This window comes from Geospiza fortis, unplaced genomic scaffold (assembly GCF_000277835.1).
Source record: "Geospiza fortis unplaced genomic scaffold, GeoFor_1.0 scaffold181, whole genome shotgun sequence".
NCBI classification, from domain to species: domain Eukaryota; kingdom Metazoa; phylum Chordata; class Aves; order Passeriformes; family Thraupidae; genus Geospiza; species Geospiza fortis.
The window spans coordinates 2,070,728-2,094,042 of NW_005054412.1; the positions used below are offsets into that span (position 1 = coordinate 2,070,728).

Consider the following 23,315-nt stretch of genomic DNA (forward strand, 5'->3'; position numbering starts at 1 on the left):
AGGTATGGCTAGAAGTTGAATAAAATACTGAGACCAACTACCAGTCTAAAAAGTTGATCCAGGATCCAGTCAATGACTTGCAGGAAAGGAACTCTGCTGAGCTGACACTTTCTAGGAGAATTAGGAGACAGACCCCTCCTGAGGGGAATGACTGTTCTCGGTCCTCCAGACTGTCCTACAACTGACTGACACAGATTTGCACATTCAATCAACACATCCACTGAAACAGATCCGTGGGGCTCCATGCAATGAAAAGATCATACATGTTCAGGTTACATATTGAGTACCTAAAGTAATATGCTGTGCAGATACTTTCACTTTCTTATGAGGAGGTGAGAGAACGGTCCCCAGCAGAGAATAATAAAGTGAGGCAGAATTTCATAAAGAAGCATCTTAAGTACTTCAGCAACAATTCTTGAAAGAATAATTAAGAAGAATAATTAAGAATAATTATTCTTAATGATCTACACATTATTTGTTGCAACTAAGTCTAAAGAAGCTAGTATAATAATATTTATTTCTATAATTTAAATGCTAAATAAATAATACAATAGAAATAAAGAATTATGAGACATTAGATACTGAGGTATGGTATTATGAATTATGAGGTTCTTAGAGCTGGGATTGACTGCCACATGCTTTACAAAGTTTTGACTAACACAAACACTCATGGAATAAAAGAATTAGATTAATGATCAGTGGCATAATCCCTCAGTGACACAGAGTGGATAGGGACAGATGACAATGGGAAGGCAGCATGCTTGTACCATTTATAAAGGAAAGGCCCTAGATATGTTTTGTATGAGAAAAGAGAACAGAATTTTCAATATATAGTTGCATAAAGGTATTAAAATAAAATTGTGCAATTGTCAATTTGTCTGGGCATACATATCCTGAGTCAATAGCTAGAACAGAGCAAGGCAGCTTGCCTTTCCTCTTTTCCAGGAAATTACTTGTTCCTTACAGTAACTACTATCTATTCCCTGTGAATAAACAGGGGGCCAAAGTCCTTGTACGTGCCAAACTATTAATGAGGACTTCAAATGTAAAATGTGTGTAGCTGTAATGTGTCTCATTACAGGTGACAACGAGGGAGTTGTCACCTGGTGTGATGCAGCTGGAGTTTTAGTCCATGTAAACCAGAAAATTCTACATTACAGCTGTGGGATAAAACTACTTGGTGTTATCATAGCCTAGCCCAGTCTTCAGAAAACAAAAACCTACTTCCTTTTCTCCCAAGTCTGTTCCTAGCATATTCTTCTCCTGCCTAGAGAAAGTGAAGCCTAGACTGAAGCTAATCAGAAATGAGTCCCATTACACATATTGGTTGGTCAGTCTCTGCAATTTGCATTATCCCTCATTTTTTTCAAGGTCTTCTGAACCATCTGCTAGGTTAGTATCACCAGCTGTGTCTTGAAACAGATCTCTATTTTAATGTCTTCAAGCTCCTAAGGAAATGGGAGTAATAAAGACACTAGTATCAGCCACATCACTCCTTTCAGGGTTTTTCCTAATGGTGAGATGAAACCTGCCTAAGTTTCATGCAGAATACATGAATATGCTTATAGTCCCAATCCTGTAATGAGTAAATTCTGCTTTTGAGTTCTGTATTCAGAGAGATCCTGAATTTAGACAAGCTCAGTAAAAGAAGATGCTTGCAGGAGAAAAGCATAATGAAAGTTTACCAACAGCTAAATTAACCATTAACAACTGTCAATGCCTGTAGCTCCCTATGTTTTATCAATGTCTACAGCTGTGTGTAAGTACTGCTGAAAGCCGTATTTAAAGATTAGCCTGCTCTGTATGCACAGGATGAATTATTACCCAAAGTGATAATCAACAGTCCTAAAAAAGGAAACTGTTTTCTGAGTTTTCTCCTTACAGAGCTATGATACATATTCTTTCATTTGAACTGGCAAGAATATTTCCCTGGCTTCCTCTTTCTAGCTTCATTTCAAGGTCACCACTGCTTGAAAGAAAATCAGCAGTAATAAAATATCAGATTGTGTTTGTAAGTGAAGCAATGCAGGGAAGATTTAAAATAAAAATTGATAAAAATTAAATATTAATTAAATCAGCTGTGAAAAAAGGTCTGTGGAATAAAATCTTACTATTTGTTAAAAATAAGAACAATTACCTACAGAAAAGAACCAGGAAATTAATAAATATTATCAAGAAAATATTATTTACATTTCATTTATGGGAATTTTATTTTTTAAACTGGACAATCCACTTTAATCAAGTCTGATGTCAAATACTTTTAATTTGAAATAATATAACTTGACAATCTGGGTACAGCAGTTATTCATTAAAAATTAGCCACATGATTGTGAACTTTTAATTACTGAATTGTTTTGTTATACATTAAAGATCCTAAAAAGAGGAAAAAATGAACTGAAATTCTGAATAAAATATTCTGCAGACAAAGTTAAAGAATGTCAAATCCGGAAACAAAAATTTTCCATTTTAAGTTGTTAGAGACTTAGCAGTGGATACCTGACATTATATTCATGTCTAGAAAACAGATTAACTGGGGAGTGTGTTTTTTATGATGATCACTGCCAGATCCAGTAACCAAAATGTCAAATGATACTTGGTTGCCAGCAAGGGCAGCAGGATGAGTGGGTGACACTGCTCGCTGCTTTCTCTCCCACTGGAACACTGCTATTCCAGACGAGACTTCATGGGGCTGCAGGAAGGGGTGGGGTTTGCTGTGCCCTTCACTGACACCCTAAAAAATAGCAAAGCTTTCTAGTGCCTTTCTAGCATCTGCAACTCATGGTGTGACACAAACATGGTTTTCCAACACAGTTGCCAGAACACTGCAATTTACACTACAGCTCTGTGTGCACAACAAAAGAAAGAGACTGATATATCACATGGGCATATGGAACCCAAAGAAACTGAGAGAAAAATTCATAAAAACAACAGTAATGATAATCAGAAAGTATAAGCAGGCAGAATATGCGTACCAAAAGAATGATCCAGGTAAAAAAGGTATCAATAAATATTTAATTTAACCATAGTAACTTCAGAGCTTCAATGTGAGTTAGACTTGGTGATAAAAGAGATGCAAAGGCAACAATATTATAAACAGATCATTTTATCTTCTCTAGAAGATATCCTAAATATTCATCACTCATTATAAAATTAAACTGTCATATCTTGTAATGACTTGGAGAAATCAAACTAGAAATATCTCAGTGTTGAGCACTGTGCATGTTTGACTTCCTTTGAAGTACATTTGAGTTTAATTAGAACATAAACTTCAAAGAGTTCACCATCTGACTACCTATTGTGAAAAAAGGCCAAAAGGTAGCTTTTCACCACTATTTATAAACTTCGTCTCCCAAACCCCTGGGACCTCCTGGTCACAGTTCTAATCAGTAGATTAAAATGTGGGAACAAAGCTGCTAAACATCCAGCAGCTACCTCACCAAAAGGGTAGACTTATATTCTGAGCTATTATTTGAGAATAATTTTTGCCATTTTCCCTTGTCACTTCTTTCATTACAACCTAATTATTTCAAGATCATTTTGACTGAATGCCTACAGAATCCTGCTTACTCATTGGTCACAGCCAACCTCAAACAGCAGCATGCCATGGCTTGTAAGTTTTATTAGTACTAATGAGATGTGAGTATGTAATTGCATTATTGTTAGTGTCTCATGGTCAGACCCCTGTAAAAAATACATTCTGAAAATGGTGACAGGAAGGTGACATTCCAGTCTCTTGTAATATTTCCACATTCTACACTGACTTTACCAAATAAAATTCCATTGAATAACTTCTAGAATAAGATCAACATTCAGATAATAATAGTTTCTCAAAGTGAAAAAACCAACATATTACCACACAGCAACTGATCTTAACACAAGGTGAAATGGGAATAAATCCATGCCTGAAATCTTACATGAAAATGCAGATGTTCATGTTTAAGAGTAACAAAGGTGCTGCAAGGAAATTATGTCCTCAGTACTGGTCTTAGTGCTGCTTTCCTGATCTTGTCAAGTAATTTTATACACGGTTTGTTTTAAAATTTTAAAGACATTCTCTGGGCATTACATGAAGACTGGATGGTAATAAATAGCTGCTGGGATTTTATTTTTTAAAAGGACCTACACTATGACTGTCAGTTTATTCTACTTCTCCTGATTTGGAGGGAACACATCAAAGAAGAAAAAAATGGGGTTTTGTCATAATATTCTTTACTGTAAGCTTTTTTTGGTGTTATTTCCAAATTACATAAGATAGCTCTGTCATCTTGCATCTAGCTAATGTTTCAGAAGAAAGCCTGGTAAATCTTTCCAAGCATCAAATGCTTCTGAATCTAAATCAAAGCTAAACAGATGCCATCAGAATAAAGAAAATTTTAATTTTGCCTTCAAAATATCATGAAAATGGGGAACTGAACTAAGTATTCTACATTGGACTTTATAACAAAAACATTCTAGGATTTTATTAAAATTCCTTGATAGTACAGAAGTAGAGATTTCTGGTTATTTTTAGGTCTTGGTGTTTTTTTACCTCATCAGAAGTAAAATGTAAGTTATATAAATATTCTTCCTTAACCAAAATAGCAAGAATGTATCTAAAATGTAATCTCAAATTAAATGAGCAGCGTCCTGGAAGTTCAGTTACATAAGACAAATTGCAAGAGACATACTTGCGTGTTAAATTTGCCTAAAAATACAAATAACAATGGCTCTCTCACTGTGCAAGACCTTGTAATGTAACTTCTTGCTCAAGTGCTGCATGCTTTTTCATATCTGGAAAATAGGTGCTATAGTCCTCTGCTAGATTATGAAATCTACTACTGTCAGAACTAAAAGTGGTAGCCATTTTCATGTTCTAGCTGAAAACCTGTAATGTTCAGAAATACCGCTTTTATCATATTTCAGCATTTTCTAATCTATTTTGACTCAAGTGACTGCTCTCCCAGCTGTGAAATCTATGCTGGCTGACACCCCTTCTGCCTCTCAATCCTATTAGGGTGTGCCCACACTGCAAACAGAAATTAAATATCAATTCCTTTTCATGTCACCCCTATGGCATATCTTGCATACTTCTGCCCTCTCCCACAACATTCTACTTGCCATAGCAGCAGATCTTACAGTTTGGGAAACACTATCAAACTCCAACGCAGATTGCAAGCAAAATATTCTTCATTGCACAGCAAGCAAGCCTGCTATTAAAACAAATTCAAAGCACAGGATATAAATATATATATATATAAAAATATACATGGAGTTTCTTTTTACTCACAAGAGGTTCTGCCATGATGATGCGAATCTTGCGTTCGGCCAGGGTAGTGAAGTTAACAAACAAGCTCTTCAGGACATATTCCCCAGGTTTGCTGTCTGGGTCAATGCTGATGGGCAGCATGGCTGGGGGTCCTCTTTCTCTCTGTGTACCAGAAACAGGAGGGACAGGTGGCTTGATATATCCGTTACCAACTGGAGAAGCTGAAATGTAGAAAATACACATGTACTTCTGGGTAATTCAACATGGTTTAACTGCCACAGAGCACCTCAACAGCTCACTACACTGTCAAAGCAAAACTGGAGACTGGCTGCTAATCAGAGAAATACACAACACGTCAATATAACTTCCATGGTACCATAGGTGAAATACACATTATCTAACTGGAAGAAGAAATCAAAGATGAAATATTTTATATAAAAATTGAGAGGCGTTTATTATGCAGTGCATACTCAGTCTTCTTTTTTTTTCCCCACAGTAAGACTTGCTGATACCTATCTGAAAAAATCCTCATTTTTTTATCTTTTGCATTCAAGTCAGACCTGTAACTCAGCTGTCAACTAACAAAAATTTATTCTTTATTGCTATTCAAACTGGTTTAGCCTCGAGTCTGGTCTTTTGACTATGGTGAGTTGTAAAGGATCTTATTCTCCTGTAATCTATACTGAGGTCAGTTAAGAATGATTCAAAAAACAACATACATGTTACCAGTATAAATCTTACATGAAGAGCCAGAGATGGAATGTTTTCCATGATCAAAAAGTATTAATTATGCATTAGCTGTCCTGAAAATACCAAACCCTACAGTTCCATCTGGCCCTTTTGAGATTACATCCGGCGTATTTTGCTCAGATTTGTGCTCTCCCATACAAGAATGACACTGCCATTCTGAAACAAGGTCAAGAGAGGACCACAAAGATATTCAGGAGCTTGCTAGGCTAGTAAAGGCTGAGAGCACTGGACAAATTCAACCTTGAGAAGAGAATCTTAGTGAACTCTTTAGCTACCTAATGGAGTATAGCAAAGATGCCAAGGAGCTAGATTCTCCTTTGAGCCGAGAATGACAGGACAAGAGGCAAGAGACACTAGTTTGAATGTGATAAGTTTCTATTAGATATATGGAAATAATTTCCACCGAGAGGATGTGATCAAGCACTGATGCATGTTGTCCAGAGATACAGCAGAAACTCCACTTTCGGAGACACCTGAAAGTTGACCAGACAAGATCCTGAGAAACCTTCCCTAGGTTTCTCAGGAGGTGGTAAGCAAGCAGGGGTAGGACTAATCATCCACCGGGGATACCTTCCAATCTAAATTACCCTGTGACTGAATTCCCCATAATGAGTATCAAGATATTGTATACTAGACTGAGCTCTACTTGCTGTTTTTCTGTGAATGAAGGAAAATTAAAAGGAAGCACTGCAAATGTTACCATTCTACACATAAAATTTACAACCCAAAATCCTCAGGGCTCCGCTCTTACTGGCAATAAAAGTCATGTTTGGTGCTCAGGCAGATACTGGGAGCACTCTCTCTGTTTTGCCAGAGACTTTTAAAGTAGCAAATTAAGTAACACTGGCAAGACCAGCCATTATCCACTCTGAATGTAAAAAAAGTGTCACAATGCCCACGAGTTCTACTGGTGATTGGGACAGAGACGCTTTAAGGCAATACAAACCATGGAAATATTGTGAACTAAAACCATTACAGCACTTCCCCATAGCACTGCACTCCAGAGGGTTACATTTGCATCCAAGTTGCAAAGAAAGAAAGAGAGAAAGAAGAATGAACTACAATGATGGTTGCCTCATATCTAATACCTTTAGTATCACGTTTCCTTTGAGGTACAAAATTGTACGTGTTATTAAAATTGATTGTAATTAGTAGTGACATATGATTGTTTTAATGATAGATTACATTTTTGACCTTTCCTACGGACTTTAACACTATTTTAACAGTGTTAGGCAAATTTAATGGAGCATTAACTTTTGCTGAACAAAAATGAAAAAAAAAAAAGAAGAAACTTTATGGTTTCAGAGTTTTTAAATAAGAACCCAAAATTACACTGAAAAATAAAAAAAGCATTCCCTAGAGAAAAGAGAACGTGTTTTCCTTTAGAAAAATCAGTTTAGAAGTTCCTATATGACTATAATAGAAGACAGAAATGCTTCTCTTCATGTAGCTATTATTCTGCAAGCGTAACACATCTATACTTTTATTTTCTTCACTGAAAATAACCCCTCACTGATGAGGTACAGCATCACTCTTCAGCACAGCAGCAGCACTTCTCCCACTGTGACAGATGTTTCCTGCTAGATTCGTTTCCTGCAAAGTTTCACTTGATTTTTTGAGGGCAAAAGCATTATCATAGAATCTTCCTGGCATTATGACTGTGCAAAAAACAAAGCGCATAAAACTCCTACATTTATACTACACAAAACTTGTTCTAAAAATAACACTGTTGTTCTCAATAATAATCTACTTCAAAGTACTGAATAAAGCGCCACCAGAGAAGAGTGTAAGTGCTACTGCTCCTCTGTCATCACCCAGGCTCTCTTAAAACTTAAAACTGAAGGCAGTGGGATGCAAAGGCAGAAGGCTCTCTTAAAACTTAAACCTGATGTGGGATGAAAAGGATCAGATGCAAATTTTTATGGACTATCAAATACACCAGGCAATGGAAATTTCTCCACAAATAGCTTCAGGATGGAGTCAGACAACATTTTTACAATCAGGAATACATTTGCCAAATGTGCGGTTTCGATCGGCTCACATCTACCCATGAAATCCGCTCGGTCTCCAAGTGCTCGGTCAGGAGAATTCTTTGGCGAGCAGTGAAACCAATTTTCTTAAGGATTTATGTCCTTAGTGCGGCGCAAGCCCCGTCCCGGGCCGGGCGGGCTGCTCGCCAGCGCGGCCCCTGCCAAGCACAACACCCCGCGCTGGGGCCAGGCAGCCGGCCCAGGCTGCCTCTCGGAGGAATCTGACCGAACACAAACTTGCCTTCTGTTCCTCGGCAATTCTGCTGCAAACCTGGCTGCTAAGCTCAGGGCATCGGGGAGATTCAAGGGAGGCAGGCAGGCGGGGCGGTGTGTGAGAGCAGGCACGCTGCACATCCCGGCCAAACCTTAGCCATGCTACCTGGGAGCTGCCACCCTAATCTTCCATCAGCGGAGCATTCAGCCAGAGTTCTGAGACTGGAATTTAAATCCACATAGCCATTGTTAGTAGGAAGCCTGTGAAAAATGCGTATTTTATGATTGGCTTTTCGCAAATATTAAAATGAATATTATATGTGTTGTGTTAGAAAGTAATGCTGTATTAATTCTCTTAAGTAGTGTGTTAAATGTAGATTTAGGTTATAAAAAATGTTAAAATAGAAACTATGCTATGTAGGATACTTTTTTTAAGGAAAGGACTCGCAGCGAGATACCAGCCACAGGACACCTAAATCTTTCAGACAAAAAGAATTTATTGCCCTCTTAGCAGAAGAAACGAACTTCTTCCTGCCTCGAAGGAGCTGTTGGGATTCAGAGGAAGAAGTTGACGATGAGCAGACAGAATCCTGTGTTTGAATGGAATTTATGCATCATGTAGGAAGTGTATGAATATGCAACAGGCTATTGCTTTTAAGGGTTAATCCTCTGTTAACGTGTGTCCTTTTTCGGGCTCATGCTGCCCAGAAAAAGGTACCCGGATGTCCATAACTCTTTGTCTCTATTCTCTCATATTGTCCTAATTCAATTTGTCCAAATTATTATAACTCTAATTGTATTACTATTTTTATAACCATTTTATTACTATTAAACTTTTAGAATTTTAAAAACAAGTGATTGGCGTTTTTCACAAAGCCTTTTAACAATGATTCAGTTAGGTTTGTGACACAGGTGGATTTAATTTTTTTTCCCAGACATCTAACTAAAAAATCACTTATTTGCACACTGTAATAGAGGAATGCAATTATTTGTGAGATTTGCCATGCACCAAGAATTTTAATTATAGTTCTTCTCAGAAATAAAGAACTTCACAACCTTTCCCCAAATACAGAAAAAACACCTCCTGGGGGCTAACATCTATCATTACTACAGCAATTACAGCAGTTTAGAGAAATGACTGACATATGACATTGATTTAGTTCAAGTTTTTAAAAGACCATTTTGTAGCTGTTAACTCCATTTAAGCATCTTTAGTGTGAAAGCTAACATTGCCAACACTCTGAGGGTCTGGAGTTGATCATGAGTTGGTCATGAACTATTATATATAGGTTTGGCTTTCTAAGGCATCTTTTCAGCGTCATTAACTCCAGCATTTGCATATGCTTGATATTTGCATTGAAAAAATCTGGCCCAGTGACAAGACTATCACTGATATCTATACTGATAACGTATGAGCTTTAACAGAATATAGCTTTTATGCCTAGACCGAGAGCCCTATAAAACTCACTTTAAAAAGTTGCCTCTGAGACATAAAATTAGAAATCAAGGACTCAAAGAAGCAGCTGCATTACTGGTTGGTTCCTTTATGTTGACACATTATAATGTGAGCCTTAGAAGTAGCAGTAAAAAGGATGGGCTCAGTTTCGCCATCTACCCCAGTGAAACACTGCCCCAAAGAAATTAAATAAATTTAAATAAATTAAATAAATAAATAATTTAAATAAATTAAATACATAATTTTAACATGAGAAATCACCATGTAGAGTTTGCGTGGGTGCATGCTGAAGATACATGGAAGGAGGTGGGTGGAAGGAAGGAGTTATACTCAATTTGAGATACTGATTTCCTTAACAAATGTCGTTTTTACTGCCTGATCTCAAAATAATAAATTTTATACAAAGAGAACTACCAGAACAGATCACAGAAGCATTTAGTTTGAATGTCTACATATTGCAGGATATTGGTCACCATATAAGCACTGTATTAAGCTAAATCCTTGACTTAGAGGAAAGTAGCTCATCCCCCAGGAGAATGAATGGTGATGCACATGGAGGATACCATGGTAACCCTGATGCTCAAGGACTCTGCAGTAGCAGAGAATGTACAAATCAAGTTTAGAAAGTTGTATACATATTTAAAGCTCCTATCCTACAAAAATCTGTAACAAAGTTTAACCATGCTCGATCAACTATGAAATGTCTGTACCATTTGTAGGTGTAATTCTGTCTGAAGCACTGTTTCTTATTTCCAACACAGTCTCTTATTTCTCTAGTAAATGTGCAATAAGCTGTATTTCAAACTGTACTCTTATCCTACAGAGCATTTTCATTTACTGCAGGCTATAAGCACATAATTTTCTCAATTTTATGTATTTTCAAAAAATGAAAGACAAGGAATAAATATGGAAATATTAGTGTAATATCACACATGGTTGTCATCACAACCGTATACTATTGAGACAGAAAGGCCTCCTGACATAAAGTCACTGCTAGATTTTTCCATGTATTGATCATTTCCCTGATCAGAAAAACAGCTGTAAAAAAGCACAGTAGTTTTCGTGCAATGGTCAAAAGCTGATACTGGGGATAAGTACCAAATGAAATTATCATAAGAGAGTCCCTGCTATGATCTGCCCTATTTTACTTAGAGCTGTAAGAGGAATCAAAACCACTGAATGATCATAATGCACAAGCCAAGAATCTGTGCTACATTGGATATAACTTCAGCCATACAGTTACTGAATTTTCAGTATCTTTAAGCAGAAAAGCAGAGGTTACATTTTTTTAGTAAACTGTGTCAAATTTGCACTTTAGCAGCAATGAACAAACTAATAAGACAAACACAAACATCAACTTGCAGTATTTTCATACCTACCGAGTCCCTTTATAAAGCTGATCACGCTGGATTTTCTCCAACATGCTACTGTAATATCCATGAGCCTGTGAATACCTGAAATGTTGCACTCCTTCAGTTAGAAAAGTTAGAATCCTTTTCTAACTAAAATAGAAAAATAAATTAGTTGTTTCATAATCCTGTTTCACACTTCCTCACTGCTTGTGAGGAAGACATTTCCTTCAGTTTCTTGTTATCGTTTCTTAATAGACAAATGCTGAATGCAATGTCTGAGCTAGAGCAGGCCTGCAGATCAGCTCAGCCTTTCCATAACCAAAGGGGTAATTTTTAGCTTCAGCATATGATGATGACCACTCACAGAGTGGCTGCACGTCTATATTTATCCACAAGTACATACTATGCTGACAGATTAGTGAAACTACTTCAGGCACTCCAAGAACATGAGACAGGATAATGGAGTTCGACAAAAACAAACCACACACATCAAACACATGTATTATCATACAATCCAAGCTGAAAGCAATTAGTATAGAAATGCAAAGCACAGTGACAACACAGGATGGGTTTTGTTTTGTAACTAGTCTTTAGGCCAAAAGTACATACAGTCTAAATTACTTTCGATAAAGCCAACCCAGTATCTCTTCTTTTCCCATGCCAAGAATCAGTGAGAAATCACATATCCTTAAGAATAACAGTACATCTGATGCAGTAACTCTTGAGAAAATTTGCTTGGTTTTAAAACAGCAATTATAATATAAAAAAGAAAACACATTATTAAATAAAGCACGAAGAATTTAATTTACAAGGATATGGTCAATGTGCCACAAAAGGTTGCTTTTTCAGCTTTTGAAGGAGAACATTCTCAATTAATTCAACCTTGATAGACAGAGAATAAAAAAAAGGAAACTTTTGCTGAAAGAATCAAACAAAAGGTCTAGCAGATCCATTTTTAACTTAGTGAAATAAATTGTAAGATTCCCAAGGAAAATGTTATTCCAGTGTATTAGTAAGATGTACTAATAGCACAAATAGCACGATTTTAATGTAAGCATTATTTTCATAATTAATTTGCATGTGTTCAGTTCTGGGCCACTCACTTTAGGAAAAATGTTGAGATTCTTGAATGTGTCCACAGGAGGACAACAAGGCTGGTGAACTTAGAATACAAGCCCTGCTGAAGGAGCTGGGGGTGTTTAGCCTGGAAAAAAGAAGACTCAGAGGTGACCTTATCACTCTACTGCTACCTGAAAGGTGGCTGTAGTCAGGTGGGGGTTGTGTCTATTCTCCCAGACAACTGACAGAATGAGAGGGCACAGCCTGAAGCTGTGCCAAGGGAAATGAAGGTTGGATGTTAGAAAGAAATTCTTCACTGAAAGAGTGACTGGGCAATGGAATTGTTGGCCCAGGGAGGTGCTGGAGTCACTGTTCCCAGACGTGTTTAAAAAAGGACTGGACATGGGATTTAGTGCCATGGTTTAGCTGATGAGGAGGTGTTAGATCATAGGCTGGACTAGATGATCTTAAAGGTCTTTTCCAACCTAGTTCATTCTGTGATCCTGTGAAATCTCAGTAAACATGTATTTGAAAACTCCAGACTCTAAAGACTGTCTAAAACTGTTCATGCAACTATTGGAGAAGACAATCAGTCATTTCGTGCAGCTATCTTGACACAAGAACATGACGTAAACCTATCCCAACTCATCCTGACTTTCAAAAGTCTATTTAATCCAAATAGAGGATTCTTTAGGAAGAGCTTCTTTGGTTGACCAATTAGATAGATGGCCTGCAATGCACCAAAGATAAAACCTAAACAATTACATGCAAAACAAAAGTCTGGAAATCCTTATGCCAGAGGAAATACTATCTAGTCTAGAAGACAAAATAGAGAAGAGACAGTAGGGTCAGTGGGGAAAAGTACAACAGAAGTTCAAGATACTGGAGCAAAGCAGTTCATTTAGAAAACAAGTCCAAAGGGAACAGATTTGGGAGGATATCCAATAAAGTGTTGAGATGACCTCAGCTCTCCAAAATGGGTATCTTCAAATACTTGATTATTCTGAAACTATAAGGGAGAAAAGGCTAATTTATACATTTCAGATTCCTTAAATTTCTTTAAAGAGACATGCCTCAGGAGATTAAGTTGTGTAAATTGGCATGGGGAAGAGAAAGGAAGACAGTATCTTCCATGATAAAGGCACTCCAGGACTTGGTTACCAATTTACCCAAGATAAGACCAATATTTTAAATTATTTCTGTCTGAATACTTAGTGAAAAAATGTTGTTGCCAGGTTTAGATATATTTATTCCACTCTTTTCACAGTACTTGTAGAGCTACAAAAGACAGTTCCAAATACTGTAGACTTGGTTTGGCAAATCTTGTCCAAACTTCCTATTCCTTTTACTGTAATAGGAAAATACAAATTTCATGTGAACTCAAGGAACAGCAAGGACAGAAAACAGCAGACAAATTAATTAGTACATTCACTAAAAAGTGGCAGAATTATGAATAAATTGTAAGCCTTGGTCAACCCAACTACTTTACCCAAGGAAAAGGAGACTTGAACATTCTGTGCGTGTGTGTGTGCATGTGTGCACATACTTTCCATTCTTGAATGTATTTTCAGTATCTTATAAAAAAACAAGCCTAAAACAGACCATGTGGTATTCTCAGTGAGACTGAACATTTTGGGACATAAGGCAAATTTCTTGTCACAAACTCATTCAGCCCTCCCCTTAATCCAAAGGTGGATAATGATTTGCAGAATGGAGCCTAAGAACACGTCCCAGATTTGGTATTTTTTTAACAATCAGATCCAATCTTCTGCAGGATAGAAACAAAACCGAGAAATAAATATATGGTCACTCAGTAGGCCTTATGGATGCTGAAACAGCACTTGTGTGGAATGCTCTTCTCTGCACATCTACAAAGAGTTCATATGTTCATTCCACTCAGAGATGCTTATGAAGCAGTCATTTTCTGTGATGGACCCCACCAGGAAATAATCAGTTTAATACAAATATCTTTGCTCTAACTCAGGGAAACATTAGAACAGCCCTTACATGACTGTAACATATAGACAGGTCTTATTTGAGACTGATGTGGTGAAATGCCTGTTAACTTTGAAGCCGAAGGTTCTTGTTTAATCTAGAGCCCTGGAAAGAATAAAACTGTTTGTTTGGCTTTACTAGCCAAACTAGCAATCTTCTGGCCTTCACATCCCAGCTGGTGGCAGAAAAGTGTTAAGCTTTGTAATCCTCAGAGGAGTAATGCAATTCTCTGAAAGGGAGGGGTAATTGATGTGAGAGCCTGTAGAGGAAAGCAGTAAGTGGAACACATTTTCTCCCCTTGCATATGCAGAGGATTCAAGAACGATAACTGCCAAAACAAATAAACAAACAGGAAATCCTGTCATATGTGTCCATCGACTTTTTAAAGGCCTTTTCACTGACTTGGCTAAGCATCGTGCAAGACAGAGACTTTCTCTCTCTTTCTCCTAACTGTCAGGTCAGGGGTTGAGCAGCATAACAGTGTTCCCTAGGTTCTTATCTCAGATCCTTGCATGACATGTGAGTGAGGCAGGAAAGCAATTCTCCTTCCCTCTCATTCTCTTTACTCACTTACTTACTTTTTGCTCCTTTTTCTCTTAATCATTATTTTCTGGTTTACATATATCACTGTGCTGAAGATATGTGGGAATATATGCACATAACATAAAGATTTTAAGTGCACCAATTCTAGAAATTGCTTGGTTTCTTATGAGATTAAAGACTGAAAGTGCTAAATGACATGGAAAATCTTGTGGAAAATCTACAATTTTCACATTTGAGTGTTCTATTTAGGAGTGACTCTCACTAAAGGAAATATCTTTGTTGCCTCTGATGTGATCCAAATCAAACCAAAATACTTCTCAGTTTCTGTGTTTTATATGGTAATGACATGCCACCTCTTTGAAGGCTGATTTGAGATTAACAATATACTTTCAAAAGATTTCAAAATCTTAGTATCTTTTCTACATAGCTTCACAAGGTTTTTTTTTACCTTTCCAGTTATTCCAAAAGAAAAAACTCCAAAAAAGGATGAAAAGATATTTTCAGAAGAGCAATTGTTGTGTTTTTTCCTAAAAAAAAATTAAAACAAAGACAAGGTTTATTTCTGAAACTATATCAGGATTTCTTTGGGCTCAAATAGAGCTTAAAAATAATTTGATTTTGAATAAAGACATTCGTACTCTTCTTATACATTTTTTCAGGTACTGGGGCAAAAAGGCTAAGCTCCTCTTTGGTTTTGTTGGATCAGAAAATAGGTTCCTATAAGATTTTTAGACAGACATTTTGTTGCATTTGCTTTCCTTTTCAGAGACAGGGAGATGAACATATTCCTGTAATTTTGTGGTTGATGGGTGTTAGCAGAAGAATTATTTTTAGGGAATTTGGAAAAGGGCCGAGGAAGTACAAGAGTCCAAAAGAGAAGGAATTGTTACTTCCAGAAGTGGGACTGACTAGCAAGCAGGGAGGATGTGACCAATATCTGCCTTCCCTAATGTGCTGATTTTGGATGGGGTAGAGTTAATTTTCTCCACAGTAGTTGGTGTGGGGCTGTGTTATGGATTTGTGCTGGAAACAGCACTGATAACCCAGGGATTTTCCAGTTACTGCTGAGCAGGGCTTACACAGAGCCACAGGGCTTCACTGCTTCTCAGCCCACCAGTGAATGGGCTCGGGGTGCACATGGAGTTGGGAAGGGACACGGTGGGGACAGCTGACCCCAGCTGACCAACAGGATATCCCAGACCACGGGGTGTCATGCTCAGCTTGTAAAGCTGGGGGAAAAGGAGGAAGAAGGGTCATTAAGAGTTACCATGTCTTTCTTCCCAATCTACTGTAAGCTGTAATGGAGAGCCAGCTTTCCTGGGGATGGCTGAACACCTGCCTGCACACAGGAGTGAGCAAGTGGCCTTGTGGTGCTTAGTTGCCAGCTGGGTTTAAACCATGACATCTATACACTTTCTGTTTGGGACAATATACTTTTTCTTTTCTACTTAAATGTTCTGCAATACAACTGTAAGTCTGGATAAGATGGAATTTTGAACATATATTTAAACAGTTTGTTTATTACCAGAGAAGAGACATTAAATGCTTGCATCTCAGGCCTATTCCAATTTCAACAGCTACCTCAGATGTCAGAACTGGAACCGTCCCTGAATTTTTGCTGTGTGTTCACACTTGCTCTTCCAAACTATTGACATGTTGGATCATGCTGTAAAAACTCCTTCCACTGGAATGGAAACAGCATATTGCTGGATGATGTGGATGATGTGTCTTCTGTGCAATGTACATATGTGTATGAAAACCTGAGTGTGTTGTGATGCACTTGCACAAACAAGCAGTACTTTATTACCAATGCATAAAAAGAAACAGCTTCTAGTTCTCCTGACATAACACTGTTCAACTAACTAAGAGTTGGTTTTGTACAGCTTTATTTCATGCCATATTATAGATGTCATGTCTAGTTATGTTTCAAAGTATGGTACTACAAAGGAAAATCTTTAAAACTGTACTTGCTTTCTTGCATCTTCTGGTGTACTTGATCTACTATATGGGTGCCTTTTAGGGAAAGTTATGAATTTAGCCACCTACCAGACAAATATCAAACTTAATCTAGCCGTCCAGGCTCTGGGTAAATTGAGACCGACGTTTCTAGGTGATCCATTAAATCCTTCTTAGATTCTTATCTTAAGACAGAATAAATCACTTTCCAGGGGTGCCTATAACTGATTCGGTGATTACTGAAAGAGAACTGACAACAAAGATACCCAAACTTAATAGTGATGACTCTCACTCAAATCTGTAGACTCTTCAAGAGCACCTTGTATGGATTAAACTGCACTGTGGTGCATTTTAGCTGCTGCTGGCTCAAATTCTTGCCCTTGCTCATGTGGGTGGAAAATGGCTCAACACCAGCAGTAAACCAAGCCACAAGCTGGATCTGTGGACTGGCAAGTGAAACTATCCCAAACCAAAAAGACTTTCACGAAATTTTGTGAAGCTTATTGTGATGACACCACAGGAGGGATTTCTCTGAAAAAAGACTAACATGAGAGAGATATCAATTCATGTTTCCTCTCCAGTGGAACACACAAAGTAACATCTACACAAAGAAAAATGAAGGAAAAAATTTTGCAGCCAAAATCTGGATTAATATTCATTATCAATCCCCTACACTATGTCTGATTGAATCACTAATGTCATTACTTAATACTGACAGCAGCAGCACACTCACAACATTGTCTATCTTCCATATGCAATGCTATCTGGTCTCTTTGCTTACAGACATCTTTTATTAGCCACAGACCATTATGATGCTATTGTATCTACTAACCCTTCATTACATTACATTAACAATTCTTTGAAAGTGGGTTCATTTGCTTCTCAGCCACTAACCTAAGTTCAAATGCGCAAATGCAAATGTTTGCTGCTTTAGTAGACTGCGGCTCCGGGATACAAATACTTTTTGTGGTGACTGAAATACAAGATAATGTATTTTACCATCCACATGAGCTCAGTGAAGGTTTCTGGAAGTTTGGCTTGAGTGCAGCTGCCCACTGAGAAACTTCCACTTGAAGAGATAAGTGGAGTGCATGGAATTTAGCTGCTGTCCAAGGGACCTTCTGCATGACCTGTCAGTTGCAAATACTCAATACAACATGGACAGGACATTGCTCTCATGCTGGTCAGTGGGCCATGACAGAAAACTCCATCCATGCATTGAAATATCTAAATGTTTTGGAATGCCAGAAATATGTTACTAAATTTGGAGAGGAACAGGCACCTATAGAGATGAACTCTGTGTAATTTAATTACAAAAATAAAGAAAGAATCCTAGAGTTCACATTGGATTTTTCAAATAAACAGCTTAAATCCTGCAAAAACAGAGCAATTCATTAGAGAAACCAAAGAGCCTGATCAAATCTGAAAAAAATAAAAATATGCTTTTTATAGTATATTCAAAGGGAAATTCAGTAATCCTGAGGGCTGGGACAAAACTAATGTTGTATCAGATTTTCTCAAGTGTCAGCAAGAGCAATCCAGGCAACAACAGCAGAGCTGGCCTGATACTTATCCTGGAGTAGCTGCATTTGATTAATGAAGAAGCAAAGTATGATAATACAAGGCCATAATCATAGGTTCATGGAAAGTAAATTTTATTAAATTAACCACATCTTTTTATGAGATTATAAATTTGGTTAGCAAGGCTGAAAGTGTAGTCTTACATTTTTGCTTGGCAATTGGACTGGTATTTTACCAAACTGTAAAATCGACATTCACAACCAATATAGATTAAAAGATAGGTAACATCTATGAATTAAAGAAGAATCATACTGTAATGAATGTACTTCTAGTGGAGGTACAGAGACCAGTTCTTGGTTCTGTCCTATTTATCATTACTGGTAATGACATGAAAGAAAAACTTTTCTACAAAGTTTACAGGCAAAACACCAATTAAGGGTGACAGAAAAAATAGCAGAAAAAGGCCCTTCTACTCTGTTTGAATAGCATTTGAAACTTTAATACAAGCAAATAATACATGAGATACTAATTCTAACCTATGGAGGATTGCATAGCCAGAAACCAGGCCACACAGACAGAAGGCAGCTTTCTCCTCCTGGGAAACACTGGTGATGAAAAAAGGCCTGAGACCAGGATGACTAATGTATTGGAAACAGGCTGCTATTCTTGTGACCTGAAGAGCTATGGAGAGCCTTTTCAAGCAGTATGAAAAAAAGCAAAAGCAGGAAAGCCCTACTGCTTCATTGTCAGTGGCTCTGCAGCCACTGCTGGATGCTCAGTCCTGTTCTGGTGTCTGCAGCTTGAGAAAAGACACTGGTGAACTAAGGAACATTTGGGAAAGATGAAAAATAACTCATGACTGCAAAAGTTGCCTTGAAGTTTAGTTTAGTTTGACCATGAAAAAGTTATACCATCATATCTAATGGCAGAAATTTGCACTTATTGCTCCTACAATGGCACATACTTGCAAAAGGTATTCCATGGAACCTCTTACCCCCAAAGGTCTTTTTTAGACAGCACAGGCACTCAGGCACATCCAAAGTGTGATTCATTACAGTAAACATGTCTAAAGCGGCTCAACTGTACCCCTGAACCTCTTCACTGCTATCAGGAAAACCAGGCTTGATTGTGTAAGATGTAAAATATGCCTGACTAAGGATGCCTGAAAGTTGGGTGAGATGATTTCCATGCCCATTAAGCATGAATATCAGGAATAGAAATTTGCTAAGAGACAGATTTTTGTTCAGCAACATCCAATGTCTAGAATTTTCAAGTAGACAAATGCATTAGAGAAGTTAAACATAAAGGAAGGAAAATTAACTGTCAGAATGCTATTAAGTCTGGTGCTGATTATTCCATTACTGGGAATTTTAAATTAAGATTTTTTTTTTAAGATGTGCTTTGTCTCAAACAGAAATTAATTCAGAGAAGCTATAAAGCCTGTTCTATGTGCAGCACAGATTGGATGACACAATGTTTTTTCTGGTTGTATAATTTATGACTTGTTGAATATATTAGTAGAAAACATAGTTCTGAGAACAATCTCTCATTGGCAAAGCTAGGATACAGATGTTGTAAGAAGGATTCTACTTTCTCTAATCATGATAATACCAAGAAGCAGAAGGCTGAAATCGTACCTGTACTTGATTTCTCTTTGTACATCCAGGTACAAATAGAAATTGTATAATCAGAGTATCAAAGTTGTGGCTCCTAAAGGGGCAGGAGAGCTCAGAAGAAAACCACACATTTCTAGCACTAAGCAAACAGGCCTGAATTGCTCTGTTAGAAACCTCTGATTCTCACTGCAGAAACACAGTAAAACCAGAAGAATACTGACCCAAAGATGCACAAATGGTTTTGCTCATAGGTATGTAATCAGAGAGCTCAAAGTGAAGAGTGCAGGCAATTTTGCCAACTCTCTTCCATGACTTGTGATCTTACCATAAATTCCATTAGTTACAAGCATCAGATGTTGTTAGGGGACATCGCCTCTCATCAAAAACAATGACAAGCTATATTAGCATAATGGGTTATTATTCCCAGATCCATGTGATCAGTACTCCATGGCAACCCAATGATAATGAATGCCTTTGTCAGGAAGAAAGCATGTACAAAAGTATATAAAGCATGAACCTCAGCCACCTGAAATGGTACAGAAAGCTGGTAACACATTAAGAATTTAAACACCAGCACTGACATTTCTTTCTGTATACACAAAGGAATTTTCCCCATGTTGTCAGCCAATCATTGCCTTTGTGGGGACATGGCACTTCCAGGACATTTTTGCTAAGGGCTTACCAATTAGGAAGTTGAATGCTTAAAATCAGCCTGTGGAACAGGAGCCATAAAAACTTACCCAAATGATAAATCACTTGAATAAATCTGGGTAAAATTTGCTGGGCAATTTACTGGGTAAAGCATCATCTCAGAACAGGATCCACAACAGCCAACACTGCCTTAGATATATCCCCACAGTGACCTCACATTGTTGGGCCTTTCAAATGTTCAAAGCAGAAGAGAGAAGCAGCTCCTCTCCTTTTCAGTTTGTCTGTAATTGCTTTTTATGTAACAGCCTAATGGCTAAAAAATTCACCCAGAATGTGATAGTTTGGGGTTAAATGCTTAATTAAACTTCAAGGTTTTGAAATACCATCTTTGACCTTTAAAAAAAATTCATCTAGAATAACTAATACAGTAATTTTAAAATTAAGTTTAGGGTGGTTTTGTTTTGTTTTGTTTTATTGAACTCAATCTAGTTCCAATTCCACTGATGTAAAAAATTAAATACTCTCTAGTTTCCCTTGAAGCCCTTAGGACAATAATCAGCTTTCTGAAAATGCTATTCAGTATATCTTACTTAAATTATGAATGCAGATACTTATTAGATTTTCAGGACACCATGCCAGTTCTTCAACAGTTTACAGAAAATCATAACTATCATTTGAATCCATAATGCATATGATTGCATGATTCAAAACAGAAAAAAGAAATTGAAAAAGATTGCCATTGAGCACACTGATCACTTGTGTTTAATGACATTTCATGTTCACTGGTCACTTGTGTTTAGGAAGTTTAATGACTGAAGATAATTTTCTGTATTAATGAGAAAGACACAATTTGTTATTTATATTTACACACACACACATACATATAACAGCAAGGTAGGGATTTGAACCTTCTAGCCACATGTTTAGAGCTCTGCTCATTATAAAGCAGGCAAACACATCCAACCCAATAAATGTAAACAATACCAACTTGAAAGGTCTTTTCTGGACTTAATATTATAAAAATGAAAATTTTTTAACAAAAAGTCATGCCCCAAGGATATTGTCATAATACAAACAGAATTTTTAAAATGCATGACATCTCAGTCAGGCTTTAGGGAAGTTTACCAATTCGGTTGAAATTTGTTAAGTAAGTGTGCTAGCTGTGCAAGAGGTTCTGAAAATTATACACCTCTTTGTACTTAATTGAGAAAAATGCTTGATTAAAGTCAGTGGTAGCAAGTTTGAAAAAACTTGCTCATTACCTTGCAGGGGTAGATCCCTTTATGCAACTAGGAAATTACTGCTGAAATTAGCAACAGAATTTATGGTGATCTAGAAACAATGGTATTAATATTAGGCAGATAGTCCTTCTAAGTATCTATTAATATCAAAGCACATGATACATTTAAATAAATATCTAACTTGCCAGCAGTGTGATGCTACCATTTTACTCCTTAAAGGACTACTGCTTGTCCTCAAATAAATGAAAAACCCTTACTTGTAAATGCCATTCTCAGAGCTCCACTGTAGCAGTAATTCACCTGGAATTCCCACTTTGGGCAAAACAGAGCTGGGAATTGCCCCAGGAGCAGCTATGCATGTTCATGGACCTTCTGTCACTGCAGCTGCAGTGAGAAATCCTGTTCCTCCCCTTCCAATGAAGAGCTGGCCCTTACACTGCAGTTTAAGCATGTAGCCAGTCTTGCTTTTTAATGTTTTAAAAGCAAAATTTATCTTAAAAGACATTTGCAGATTCACATGGTAAAGAAGTTTCCAGATTTTTACTCTAAATAATCCCTTATTTCACTTGCTAATTTTTTTTCTCTTTCTTATTACTAATACTTAGATACTTCAATGTGTATACATATACCTAAATGTCACAACATGCTATTAATCTTCTTTCAAATCTCTGATGAGATAAAGTAAAGCCGCGAGTCCATCCCTGCAGTACACAACTGCTTAGCTCAATCTAATGTGATAACAAACCATCCACAAGGATACTTTTTTAATATCTACAGTGCCTCATGCCAGTTTTTAACACATTGCTTATAAAACTATTATGTTTGAATATATGCTGAGTGACACTCAAATACTCCCTAATGCCCAAACACACAGTTTGTTTCCTCATTCAGCTGAGAACTGTCAAAAGTGCCCAGATCTGTCTGACATTCTCCCCTGGGAGATGCTACTATGGACTAGTTTTTATTATTAGGTTAGACATTATCTCCTGTATTGGAGAAGTCCATTAGGAAGTTACCTGTTACTGTATTACAAGTAATAATAAATGGAATAATAAGCTGAGAGGACATTTCTTTGTACATCTTTGTACATCTGTGTACACTGTGCTGCATTACCTCATTGGACCCAGGCTTTCAGAAGTGAGGTAATATAGAGGATGTATGATTAATCTGATGCCAAATGAACCAACTGTTGACCCAGTTACCTTAACAGCACGCACAAGGCACTTGCTGTTCTCCTCACCTGATAACATTTAACACTATGTCCACCCAAGCACTGAGGCAAAGGATGGCATACCCTGGGCTGGAAGGATGTGCTATAAAGCAAGGATGTAGGATGGAAATCAGGTCTCCTGCACTGCATTCTGCTCTTGGGAGGGGATTTCTCTGTCTCTCACCTCCCCCATCTCCCCAGCTGCTCTATTCTTACTCCATCTCTACAATCTGGTGTCTCCTCGTGGCTGCGTCTTCCCCACTTCAGGCTCCCTATTCCAGTTCCGGACTCCCATTAACTGTTCCCCCATCTAAACACTGCTCACCCTTCCAGCCCTCTTAACTCCATCCCATTCCTCCTCCCATCCCTATCCCTTCACCCACCCCTCTCCAGCATCCCCTTGGTTCCATCTCATACCAGGCACTCTCAATTTCCACTCCCACCACCTAGGAAGTATCAGTTCCTCTACTTCTGATT

At 37.5% G+C, this 23,315-nt stretch overlaps 1 protein-coding gene across 4 annotated transcripts in view; it reads right to left on the reverse strand.

Moving 5' to 3' along the window:
* The window catches only part of FRY (FRY microtubule binding protein), a 159,439-nt gene that overhangs the window by 123,873 nt on the left and 12,251 nt on the right, over nucleotides 1–23,315 (reverse strand). For all 4 annotated transcript variants that reach the window (XM_005426367.2, XM_031061396.1, XM_031061397.1 and 1 more), the window contains exon 2: nucleotides 5,267–5,466. In XM_005426367.2, the coding sequence (XP_005426424.1) occupies nucleotides 5,267–5,466 (200 nt within the window). The remainder of the gene's footprint in view (nucleotides 1–5,266; nucleotides 5,467–23,315) is intronic.